Source organism: Neophocaena asiaeorientalis, unplaced genomic scaffold (assembly GCF_003031525.2).
Source record: "Neophocaena asiaeorientalis asiaeorientalis breed wild unplaced genomic scaffold, Neophocaena_asiaeorientalis_V1.1 scaffold37, whole genome shotgun sequence".
Classification (NCBI taxonomy): Eukaryota; Metazoa; Chordata; class Mammalia; order Artiodactyla; family Phocoenidae; genus Neophocaena; species Neophocaena asiaeorientalis.
In genome coordinates, this window is record NW_020174269.1 from 2,057,267 (window position 1) to 2,069,659 (window position 12,393).

At 37.8% G+C, this 12,393-nt stretch overlaps 1 protein-coding gene across 2 annotated transcripts in view; it reads left to right on the forward strand.

Annotated features, from left to right (window-relative positions):
- Positions 1 to 12,393, forward strand: part of MSH3 (mutS homolog 3) — a 182,367-nt gene that overhangs the window by 12,630 nt on the left and 157,344 nt on the right. For both annotated transcript variants that reach the window (XM_024755697.1, XM_024755698.1), the window contains exons 3-7: positions 129 to 349; positions 4,357 to 4,563; positions 6,196 to 6,312; positions 6,705 to 6,822; positions 7,777 to 7,922. In XM_024755697.1, the coding sequence (XP_024611465.1) occupies positions 129 to 349; positions 4,357 to 4,563; positions 6,196 to 6,312; positions 6,705 to 6,822; positions 7,777 to 7,922 (809 nt within the window). The remainder of the gene's footprint in view (positions 1 to 128; positions 350 to 4,356; positions 4,564 to 6,195; positions 6,313 to 6,704; positions 6,823 to 7,776; positions 7,923 to 12,393) is intronic.

A 12,393-nucleotide genomic window follows, 5' to 3' on the forward strand; every position in this document is an offset into this window, starting at 1 on the left:
TTTCCTTATCACATTATAGTTAGATTCATTGCTTAGTGAGAAGCTCCCTCTTTAAAAATCCTATGCTAATTATGAATTGACATAATGAGATAAAATACTATTGTTATATTTTCTTCTGACTTGCTAAGAGCCAAAGAAACATCTGAGGACCAGGATCGTTTTAAAGTCTCTGGAAAAATTGCAAGAATTCTGCTGCGATTCTGCCCTTCCTCAAAATAGAGTCCAGACAGAGTCTCTTCAGAAGAGATTTGCAGTTCTGCCAAAATGTACTGATTTTGATGATATCAATCTTCTACGTGCAAAGAATGCAGTTTCTTCTGAAGATTCCAAATCTCAAACTAGTCAAAAGGTATGTAACTCTTATATAGATGAATATCCAGTTACTTAGAACTATAGGTTCTCAGGTGCCATTAGGTTTGTGGGTTCACTCAGGGCACTGGTTCCCAGACTTGGCTGATCATCCAAATGAGCTGAGGGAGCTTTTGCTTTTTAGGTTTTATTTTTTATTTTTTTTAATTCTTGGAGATTGTGATTTACTATGTATGAAGGCAGGATGAATTAGTTTTATTAAAACAACAGAAAAACAAGAAAACCTCCCAGCAGATTCTGATATATACAGCCTGGATTAGGAGCCACTGACTTGGGGGGATTCTTTATTAACAATTAATACAAGCACAGTTTCTTATAGTCCTCCTTATAGTTTCCATGATTAGTCTGGAAAATCACAGTGAATAATTTATAGAGATGTTTTGAGGTTTTTAGTTGAAAGCTTGGCTGATATAATAAATTCAGAGTTTAACCAAACGTATATGGCTTCCTTACTTCTTCCACTGTTCGGTGATTATTAGTATTTTTCACCATTGCAAAATCAGGGAATTTAACTCTTGATCCATCATTGAAATCTATTATAATTCAGAATTAGTGGTTCTCAGCCCAGCTTTAAATTAGAATCACCTTACTGTCATCATTTTGTATGGTGACAGTTCATTACTGGACTTATGATCACTTCATAATGTATTTGATTATCAGGTCACTATGTTGTACACCTGAAATTAACATAATATTGTATGTCAACTATACGTCAATAAAAAAAATACCGATAGTAAGAACCCTTCTTCAGAATCATGTTTAGTTAGTTTTCATGAAAAACTGGGCATGGATATCGTTTAAAAGCTCTCATTTTAATTTGTAGCCATGATCGAAAACCATGGAGTTAGAGAACTAGTTCTTTACTTTTTTTTAATGAGTCATTTAAATCTAATGAAAACTATGGGTTCATTACTCAGAAAAATACTCAGACCAACACAATTTTGTATCTAATTTTCAGAAGTTCACACCCTTCCCACAAAGTCCAGATTCATGAACTCCTTCTTCAGCCAGGCCGTAAGATCCATTGACTTATTTTACATCATCAGAAAAAAAGTTGCTTTGTTTTCATTTTTAATCTTTTTTTAGTACTTAGAAGCAGTTCACCTGAGTGTAGTGGTCATAAAGTATAGAGGTCAAAAAGTTTGTCTGTGTATGTTCACTTTATTAATTGGAGAATTTATCCTAGGGTCTCATGAGATTTACTGTTGGTTTATACATAAAATGACCAACTTGGCATTTCTGATTCACAGCACATTAGAAGTAACCAGTTAGAAGGGACACCTAGAAATAGGTCCTGAAATTCCCATTTTATTATTCTGATCATCCTCAATTGTCAAGACAAAGTTAAATTGAGTTCAGAATGCTGTCTCTGGGAATATGAAAAAGAGTATATCTGAGAAATATTTTCACCCAAATGGTGGGGAAAAAAAGTTGCTTAATACTCAAGTATTCAGATTGACTTGTTTATTCGTATCCCATATGCTTAAAACTATTTGCTGGATTCCTACTTTCATTCCCTATATGAATAAGGTATAAAGTAAGAACTTTCTTTTTCCAGGAAATATATTTTTTTAAGTATTCATTAAGTTTTGCAATATGTGGTTTTCTTGAATTTTAGATAACAGTCATGGAAACGAAGTAGAAAATCCATCATAATTAAAAGCAAATGCGTTCTCCAGCCTGGTATATTGACCCACTTTTCTCCTGCCATGCCTGTCCATACCTTACCAGATCTCATTGCTGATCTTTGGAGGTTTGCTTGGCTTCACTTTTCAGATAAACTGTGTCTCTACCTGCTATTCCAGCTAAGCTGAATTTTTTAAACCTTTAGCAACTGCAACTGTAAAGAACATCTTTCTGGGCTTTCCTTGGACTGTGGTCCCCTCCCTGGGCCATATAAGACATTTCTCTTTCTCTCTTCTCTGCCTCTGCTGGTCACTAGTCTTTTACGCCGTATTTTTAATTTCAGGGGTAGCTGGTAAGTTTTTAGATGTTGGCAGTGACCCAGTGACAGTTAATTAGAAGCTGGATTTATCCTTTTGACAAAAATAATTAATCAATAGTCAATCTAAGAAAGAAGTGAAAAATTTTATTTGAGCCAACCTGAGGATTATAACCCGGGAGATAGTCTCTCAGAGAGCTCTGAGAACTGTTCCAAAGAAGTAAAGGTGGGGGAGGCCAGCATATGTGTGATTTTGGTAAAGGGGGTATGTGCACTCAAGCACACATCTCGGTAGAAGGTTGCTGCCAGTCACAAGGAACAGACATCTTAGTTAATGATTTTAGTGCTTTTCTAAGTATGGGACGATGCAAGAATCCAGGTTTATAAAAAAATTTCACCTGAAAATATCTAACTATCTGAGGGCAAGTTTCACAAAGAGCCTCATCCTGATCTCCCTGAATTCCTTTCAGGGCGTAATATAGGTCAGCAACCACAGTAGCTAATGACTTCATTCTTGTAGAATTGGTTGATGGGCAAGCAGTCTTTATTTTATAATCGGTTCCCTTTCAGTCTTAATTTCAACCAAGGTTTGGGAGGCATTTTGTGATCAGTTTGTCCTATGGCGCTAGGAATACTCATCTCAGGTCAGGCAAGGATTTTGTTGATAGGCCACTCACTGTGCTGTTACTGGACTAGGCCCTGTTAACAGTAGCCGAAAGCCTCTGAACCACCTGTCTTATAGTCTGCTATGGTCTAGAAAAGGATTCCCTCTTGTTGCTTCTTCCCATATCTAGAGTTACACTATTAAAATCACTGATCATATAGGACTGTATATTTTGTCAATTGTTTTAAGTCGCCTAATCATTATTAATTTTATTGGAGGCTCAGTCATACATTTGGTAACGCAAGAAACAATTATAAAATAGGCAGAATACAAGTAATATAGCTAGTAACATTAATACAGCCATAAGTAAGTATTTAAGCTAAGAAGACTTCCATTAGGTGCCCAGTGTCTCCCCAGGTCATCTGACCGGTATGTTATGTACCAATGGCTATCTTTAAGGGAAATGGTATGTTGGCATTGTATATAAAGTTCACCATAGATGTCTGTGTGTACGAGGTGAGTGGTGGGTCATCGTGACCCCTTAAAGGATTGAGAAAGAAATGTTAGCTTCCAAGGAGTTATAAGGCTGGCACCAGAAGGAGGAAAATTGATCTTAATGGTTGAGCAGGTATTTCTGCTAAACCTAAGCATAAGGCAGATAGATGCACAATGCACACTGAAGGGGAGGGAGGGGGCCAAAATGGGGAGAGAAAAATTTTTAGATTTTTCTTGCCTTGCCTTAAAATATGAATTTTTATGTCATCAATTGTACAGATTTGTTTCATTTTACCTTAATAAGTCTCAGAAGCAAGGAATTCGCTCTAAGCTGTGAACTGGATTTAATTATGGTTTTCATATAGACAGGTGGATATCAGGAATACTAATGTTGAAAATGTAACCTTGTGCTTTATGCTTTCCAAAAGCTGTTTCTCATCTCTCTTTACCAAACAAATTGTGATTCTTTCTTGGAATAAAGATTATGGAATATACTATCTTTTAGACTGTACTTAGAAATTTAAACATTAAGTGCAGCTTTAGCTGCTGGCATGCTTGTTGAAAGTGGTTTTGCCTTACCGCTGAGGGAGACAGATGGATGCCTGATGACCTTTTGTGCCTTATATATCTGGGAATAAAGAAAAGAAAATGGTTAATTATAATTGGTTTAATGAAATCCAATTTAAAGAGAAGTATAGAAAGCTTTTTTAGTTTAGGCTTTCAAAATTTGCTCAAATAATTATACAGTAGTTTAGTTTGGCTCACTATTTTAAGTCATTTACTTTGAAAAAATTCCAAACCTGCAAGAAAATATGCCTAATATATGATATACTCTTGTAAACTTTTCACTTGGATTCACCAATTATTAGCTTTGTGCCAAATTTACGTTCTGGAACTATTATTACAGTTAATACTTTTTAAACTATAAAAATCTTTCGGTTGCCAGGACAAGACACTCAGTCATTGTGGATCATCACATAGCAGTTGTGAAAACTTACAGAAAACTTCTGATTCTAAACCATCTAACAAACGGACCAAAAGCATCTACACCCCCTTAGAATTACAATACATAGAAATGAAGCAGCAGCAGAAAGATGCAATTTTGTGTGTGGAATGTGGATATAAGTATAGATTCTTTGGGGAAGACGCAGAGGTAAGTTGTTTTCTCAGACACTGTTTCCTGTTTTTTTGTCCAGCCTTAAATATTTTCCAGTATTTTTATTTCATTTTCTGACCTTATGGAGAAGCTAATGTGATCAATTACCTTCAAAAATACTTTCATTTAAAGTAAAAACTAAAAATAGACACAAGCAAACTTGGTGGATGCTAGATCTGTGGGGAAGGAAGTGAGGGGTCCCTATTGGAATGTTCGTGCTTATTCTCCATGGTGCTGGCCCAGTACCTTTCATCCATCGAAAGTCAATTGTGAATGAACCATAATCATGTGAGTATTCCTAATGAAGACTCAAGCAAGAAAAAGAAAATTGAGATGTACAGATATTCCTCTTTTTACCCTTAACTTATGAATTTTCATAGCCAGGAACATAGTTAGATCTCAGTGGAAGAGCACATTAACTCTGCCAGCCACCAACAAGTGTGTGAAGTCTTACAAGTCTCCGTATATCAGCTGTCTTGCTATCTTAGTCTAAGTTGGGTTTGTATTTAATTTGGGGTGTTTGATATAGGCCTAAGTTAAGAAGGTTAAAAGTAAATTTGAGCATTTAGGGGCAAGCTTAGGCTTGGTATTGCTGGTGGTGCTGTTGAAGTCACGAATGATTGTGATGATCCCTTAGTTTTAGGCCTGGTTGGATAGTACATCTTCAGAGAGTGATGAGGTGGCTCGTCTGCCACCTCATGAATGGGAAGTGGAGACCTGGCCAACTTTTGTTCTTCTAGTGTCCTAAGTCCTGTGGCAGGAAAGTGGTGTTCTCTAGTTCAGATGGCATGGTGCTCTCTTCTGTGTCATGAAATTAGACTTTGAAACAGCATCCGCGTGTTTCCTGAGGACAGGAACCACGTGGTTGGCCTCTTATAGATGAAGGGGTGAAAGGAAGTGCTGGTCTCTGCCTTTCTCTCTAGGTTGAGTGCTGAATTCAGCCTTGACCACAGTAAAGACTGATGTCTTCTTGCCCTGCAGTGATGAACTAATACAGTTCAGAGACGGGTGGTATAGGGGAGTGAGAGTGGAGGAATGACTCCAATTCCGTGGCTCCAGTGGGCAAAATCTAAGCCCTGGGACTTTGTAGAAAAACGTAGGGAATCAGGTGGTGCTGCCTGATTCTGCATTCCTATCATTCATGCATCATTAAGTAGCTAACCAGACCAGGGGGTTCTCTTCTCATGTCCTCAAAGATGCCCTCTGTCCAAGGAGGTTCATCATGTACATATACTCCGTGGTATCTCCTAATTTTCAGTTATTTGCATGTGCTAAGTAGCAAATTGTTATTCTACTTCAGTCTCATGGTCTCTGTGTTGTGCAGGGAAAGCTCAGCACTTTTAAGGTTTTGATAGATCTAAGGACATAAAAGAAAACCTGTCATTTTTCTGAGTTGTTTATAAATATAGATGTTGGCTTTGAGGTTAGGCCATGGACACTGTTAAAAAAAAGATAAAACCATAGGCTTCTACACAGCGAATGTCTTTTAAATTTTTTATTGACATACCGCACAGAGAAGTGCACAAATCCTAAATGTATACCTTGATGGATTTTTAACAAAGTGAACAAGCACTCACAGGGAATCTAGAAGTAGAAATTTATTGATACTTTCTTCTTAAATTTTTTTAGATTGCAGCCCGGGAGCTCAATATCTATTGCCATTTAGATCACAACTTTATGACAGCAAGCATACCTACTCACCGGCTGTTTGTTCACGTACGCCGCCTTGTGGCCAAGGGATATAAGGTCAGCTTTGGCTTCAACTTGTGGGAAAAGGGGATTAGAGTCTCTTCCAGAGAGGGAAATGTTTTCTAAGATGGTAGGCTATAACTGGTTTTGGAATTTGGTATTTTGGAGAAATTAAAATTTGTCATAATTATTGGATCCATGAGTTTTTAACATACTAGATATTTAGGGTAAAAAGTTTTTTCAACTCTGTGATGGAGTGTTTCATAGTGATTTATCCACACTTGCAAGGTCCTTGTGGTACTTATTACTTAAGCCCTACCTCTGGACATTGTGGACTAATTTGTTTACTTTAAATGTTTCAGAATTAACCTTTCAAAGTCTAGAATTAATGTTTTGTTAACAAATTTTCCATCGTATTTGATATGCAGTATTTCTTACTTTTGTTGAAGGTGGGAGTTGTGAAACAAACTGAAACAGCTGCATTAAAAGCCATTGGGGACAACAAAAGTTCACTCTTTTCCCGGAAATTGACTGCTCTTTATACAAAATCTACACTTATTGGAGAAGATATCCTTTTCAAATAGGAATTGTTTTTCTTAAATGTTACAAGGGCTTTGTTTTAAACAGCATTTTTTAAAACTGTTCTTTGATTGGGTACCTTTTTGATGAGATGAGGCAGTATGGTTACCTTGACCTGTGATTAGTAAGGTACTGAAGAGAGAAGAGTTGATATTGGCTGGAAAGAAGCATTTTTCAAATGCCACAGTAAAAGGAGAGTTCATTGTATTGTAAGAGCAAGAAAAAAGAGAGCCTGATAAAAGATGATAGCAAGTTAGCAACTGATACGAAATTGCATCTTTCCTAGGCCTTTGTGGGCAGTGGTTAGATGCTTAGGGCTTACAAGCTCCTATAGATCTTCCTAAGATGAGACCTAAAAAATAACTTACTTACTTCAAAATGTGAAAAGAAAGCTACCAAGTTAACACACAGTTAACTGCTTATAAAACATAATAGTAGGTCATCTTCATTAATTGTTAGCATCATAAGAATTTTATTACTTTTGAAAATGGTTTGTAAGCTTTCTCACTTGCAAGAACCCTCAGTATATATAATGATGGCCCCCCAGTTTATGGTCATTGAAAAATTCAATGAGTTACTCGAAGCAAAATGATTTTAACAGCAAAGTCATAAACTTCTATCAACTATTTAAAAACCAAATAATTATATATCAAATATGATAAGGAAGCATTTTGTTTACTGTGGAATGGGGTCAGGTCTCTCAGAATAAAAGAATGTAGGGATAAGGTCTTAAATGATACTGTGTGAAGGTATTGCTGTTATGGTTTATTACAGATGTGCTTATTTAGAGGCCTGCTTAGCTTCTACCCAAATTCTGAAGGCTGTTTTATTCCATTAATTTCCATTTTGCATAAAGCAAAAATGCCCAGGAAAATGAACCATTATTTTAAGGGAGAAAAGCTAATGGGAATGTAGCATTTGTTTTTCTTTAATGATTATTACATGTAAATCCTTTAGTCAAGCTGGATGATGCTGTTAATGTCGATGAGATAATGACTGATACTTCTACCAGCTATCTTCTGTGTATCTGTGAAAATAAGGAAAATGTTAAAGACAAAAAAAAGGGGAACGTTTTCATTGGACTTGTGGTAAGTACTTTGTAGTTGAAGAATGAATGATAGGGACTTCCCTGGTAGCGCAGTGGTTAAGAATCTGCCTGCCAGTGCAGGGGACACAGGTTCAAGCCCTGGTCTGCGAAGGTCCCACATGGTGCGGAGCAACTAAGCCCGTGAGCCACAACTGTTGAGCCTGCGCTCTAGAGCCCGCGAACCACAACTGCTGAGCCTGTGCACCTAGAGCCTGTGCTCTGCAACAAGAGAAGACACCGCAATGAAAAGCCCGCGCACCGCAATGAAGAGTAGCCCCCGCTCGCCTCCCCTAGAGAAAGCCTGTGCACAGGAACGAAGATCCAACACAGCCAAAAATAAATAAATAAATAAATAAATTAAAAAAAAGAACGAATGATAGATGTTCAAGGAATCTTTAAATATGAGTAATCATGTGTGGTTTATAATGAGGCTATCTGATAGGTTGTGTCCTCAAGTAATTATACTAGAAAAGCATTTTCCTCCTAATTTTATATGTTAAATTACTATTTATAATTTTCTCAGGTGGCTACTTGGCACTCTGTGCTGTGGAGGGATCCAGATAGTTTCTGTCCATGGGCTCTAGCAGTTTAGGGTTGAAGATAGACCCAGTGACAGGCATGCATGTGGACAGTGTACAGATAGCAGAATAAAAGTCAACACATGCATGGATAACAAAGGGTTTTACAAATTTCCTCTAGGGATTTGAAATTAAACACAAATGATTATGGGATTGTCATATCTAGTCTAGAGGAAAGTTCAAGAGTTAAAGGGAAATGATAGCTGGCTAGTACAAAACTCTCTCTCTTTTTTTTTTTTACATCTTTATTGGAGTATAATTGCTCTGCAATGGTGTGTTAGTTTCTGCTTTATAACAAAGCGAATCAGTTATACATATACATATGTTCCCATATCTCCTCCCTCTTGTGTCTCCCTTCCTCCCACCCTCCCTATCCCACCCCTCTAGGTGGTCACAAAGCACTGAGCTGATCTCCCTGTGCTATGCGGCTGCTTCCCACTAGCTATCTATTTTACGTTTGGTAGTGTATATATGTCTATGCCACTCTCTCACTTTGTCCCAGCATACCCTTCCCCCTCCCCATATCCTCAAGTCCATTCTCTAGTAGGTCTGTGTCTTTATTCCTGTCTTACCCCTAGGTTCTTTTTGACATTTTTTTTTCTTAAATTCCATATATATGTGTTAGCATACGGTATTTGTCTTTTTCTTTCTGACTTACTTCACTCTGTATGACAGACTCTAGGTCTATCCACCTCATTACAAATAGCTCAATTTTGTTTCTTTTTATGGCTGAGTAATATTCCATTGTATATATGTGCCACATCGTTTTTAGCCGTTCATCCGATGATGGACATTTAGGTTGTTTCCATCTCAGGGCTATTGTAAATAGAGCCTCAGAAGCAGTGGATTAAAGCAAAACTCTCTTTTTAATAAGGATTAGGAATACTTATAACCAGTCTTCCAGGTAAGTATAATTTGTGAATCATAGTTTTATTGATCTTGACTTCTGGCAATTTGTGAGCAGATTTGCCCATTTATAGACTTATTTGGACTCTGCTTAAAATCTTAGGTTTAAGGGCTTCCCTGGTGGCACAGTGGTTGAGAGTCCACCTGCCCATGCGGGGGACCCAGGTTCGTGCTCCGGTCTGGGAAAAAAAAATCTTAGGTTTAAGGGCCCTTTGGAACTATTAGACTCCCTTGTTCTGTTAAGCACAAGTAGGACCCTTTGCCTAATAATAACTCATTCTCTTTGTTTTTTACAAACTTCTGCAACCAGCTACAATATTAACAAAAATTCTTACAACCCAAATGTCTCCAAAGTACCTTTTAATACCTCATTCTGACTGCATAACTTTGTGCTAACTTGACATTTGCTTAATCAGTAAGTCTTTCTCTCTGGAGTTTGCATTACTGTTGGATGGCTCTAAATGATTTTTTTACCCTTGAGAAGTACTTTTTATCTAGCTGCAGGCAATTGAACCTACCTACAAATAGTAAGGTTACTTGCTTTTAAGCTTTATCAGATGTAATGTGCTATTTTATATTTACCTGGAACTCAATCTAAGGAGCAGAGCTGATAGTATACAACTCCTACTTTGCGCGGTTAGAAATATGCTCTGGCCTACTGCCAAAGTTAACCGTAGTGTATGAACTGGCATGCAAAAAAAAAAAAACACAAAGAAATGATAGTTTGCATCTCAGGCATTTTCTTGGGACCCATTCTTTACCTCACCAACCACTTTTGGGCTGATGACATCCAGAGGTCTGGTCTAGGCTGCACCTCTCTTGTGAGCTCCAGGCTCTTGCTTCCAACTCTTCATTGGCCAAGGCACTCAAATTCAGTGTGGCTGAAATGGATCTCATCTTCCTTTACCCTGTTCTTGCTGGGTTTTTCCCTGTTGTGGTGAGTGTCACATGTTCCCCAGTCACTACCTAGGAGTCATCCTTTGGATACTGGTAGTTAGTCTGAAATCAAAGGCTTTTGTGTTGTACTGCCACTGCCATCAGGCCCGCTACCGTCAGGCTGGGCAATGCACAGCTTTATACAGACTGACTATGGGTTTATCAATGTTACATATCACACAGAGTAGTACATGTTGCAGGTTTTATGACATAGACCATTTCTCTGATTTAAAAAAGCAGAGGGGAATTTATCTGGCTGATAAATTTATTACTTGAACTTCCGTTAATAGCTTTTGTAAAAATTTGGTTGTAGATTGGGAGATAAACTTATATGTGTATGCTAATGTACTTACAGTCCAGCTATCTGGCCACTAGAGAAGGCCTCTGGACTAGAATTAAGGAACTTCCTTGAGCCAAAAATGAGTGATTTTTTTAAAAAGTTATAAAATAATCGAGGAAAAAATGCATAAAACAGAAATTTACAGTGTAATATTGAGACAACCACCCAGGTTAGGAAATACAGCACTGCTCACAGAAGGGCCCCTTCCCTCTGGAGGTAACCATAATCCAGACTTTAAGATAATAATTCCCTTGCTTTTAGATACAGTTTTACGACCTTAAAAAGTATATAAATGTAAATATATTGTATGTATCCTTTTGGGTCTTGCTTCTTTGTTTACCATTTTGTACATGGGATTTATCAGGTATTACATGTGTTACCTTAGTAGTTTTTTTGTTGTCATTGCTACATTGTATTTCATTTTACAGTTTTTTCATTCTTGTGGATTCTTTCCAGTTTTTGCTTGTACAAAGGATACACTGTCAACCTTTTTGCACATGCCTTATACATGTGCCTGAGTTGCTCGAGTATATAGGTAGGGGAGGAATTGCTGAGTTATAGGATGTGGATGTTTTCAGCTTCCTTAGAAAATGCCAGGCAGTTTTCTGGAGAGGCTCTGTCAGTTGACTTTCCACCAGATGTCCATGAGTGTAGGGACTGGTTGTTTTTCCTCCTGTTAGCTCATGCAGTCTGTAACTAGCCCCATGCCTTTCATGATTGTCAGTAGTGAGTACGAGTGTGGCTTGTGGAGTCAGACTATGTGAATCTTGCCTCCACCACTTTATTGCCCCATGACCTTGAGTAAATTACTAAATCTTTTTCTTCTTTTCCAAACTATGATCTTTTCCAGGTTATCTTGGCTATTATTGGCTTGGGGTGATGGAGATGGCTCTTGGTTATCATAGTTGTTTCCCTGGACAGACTATGTACAAGGTGTTTATCAGAGTTTGTTATATTTGATTTTTTTTTGCAAAAATTATACTTTTTTTTCCTTCAACGTTTTTATTGGAGTATAATTGCTCTACATTGGTGCGTTAGCTTCTGCTGTATAACAAAGTGAATTAGCCATATGTATACATATATCCCCATATCCCCTCCCTCTTGCGTCTCCCTCCCACCCTCCCTATCCCACCCCTCTAGGTGGTCACAAAGCACTGAGCTGATCTTCCTGTGCTATGCGGCTGCTTTCCACTAGCTATCTGTTTTACATTTGGTAATGTATATATGTCCATGCCACTCTCTCACCTTGTCCCAGCCCACCCCTCCCTCTCCCCATGTCCTCAAGTATACTCTCCATGCCTACGTCATTATTCCAGTCCTGCCTTTAGGTTTTTCAGAATCTTTTTTTTTTTACCTCTATGCCTACTTTCTGGAGGGTTTTTATCATAAGTGGGTGTTGAATTTTGTCGAAAGCTTTTTCTGAATCTGTTGAGATGATCATATGGGTTTTCTCCTTCAGTATGATAATATGGTTTATCACATTGATTGATTTGTGTATACTGAAGAATCCTTGTATTCCTGGGATAAACTCCACTTGATCAGGGTGTATGATCCTTTTAATGTGCTGTTGGATTCTGTTTGCTAGTATGTTGTTGAGGTTTTTTGCATCTATCTTCGTCAGTGATAGATGGCCTGTAGTTTTCTTTCTTTGTGACATCTTTGTCTGGCTTTGGTATCAAGGTGATGGTGGCCTCGTAGAATGAGTTTGGGAG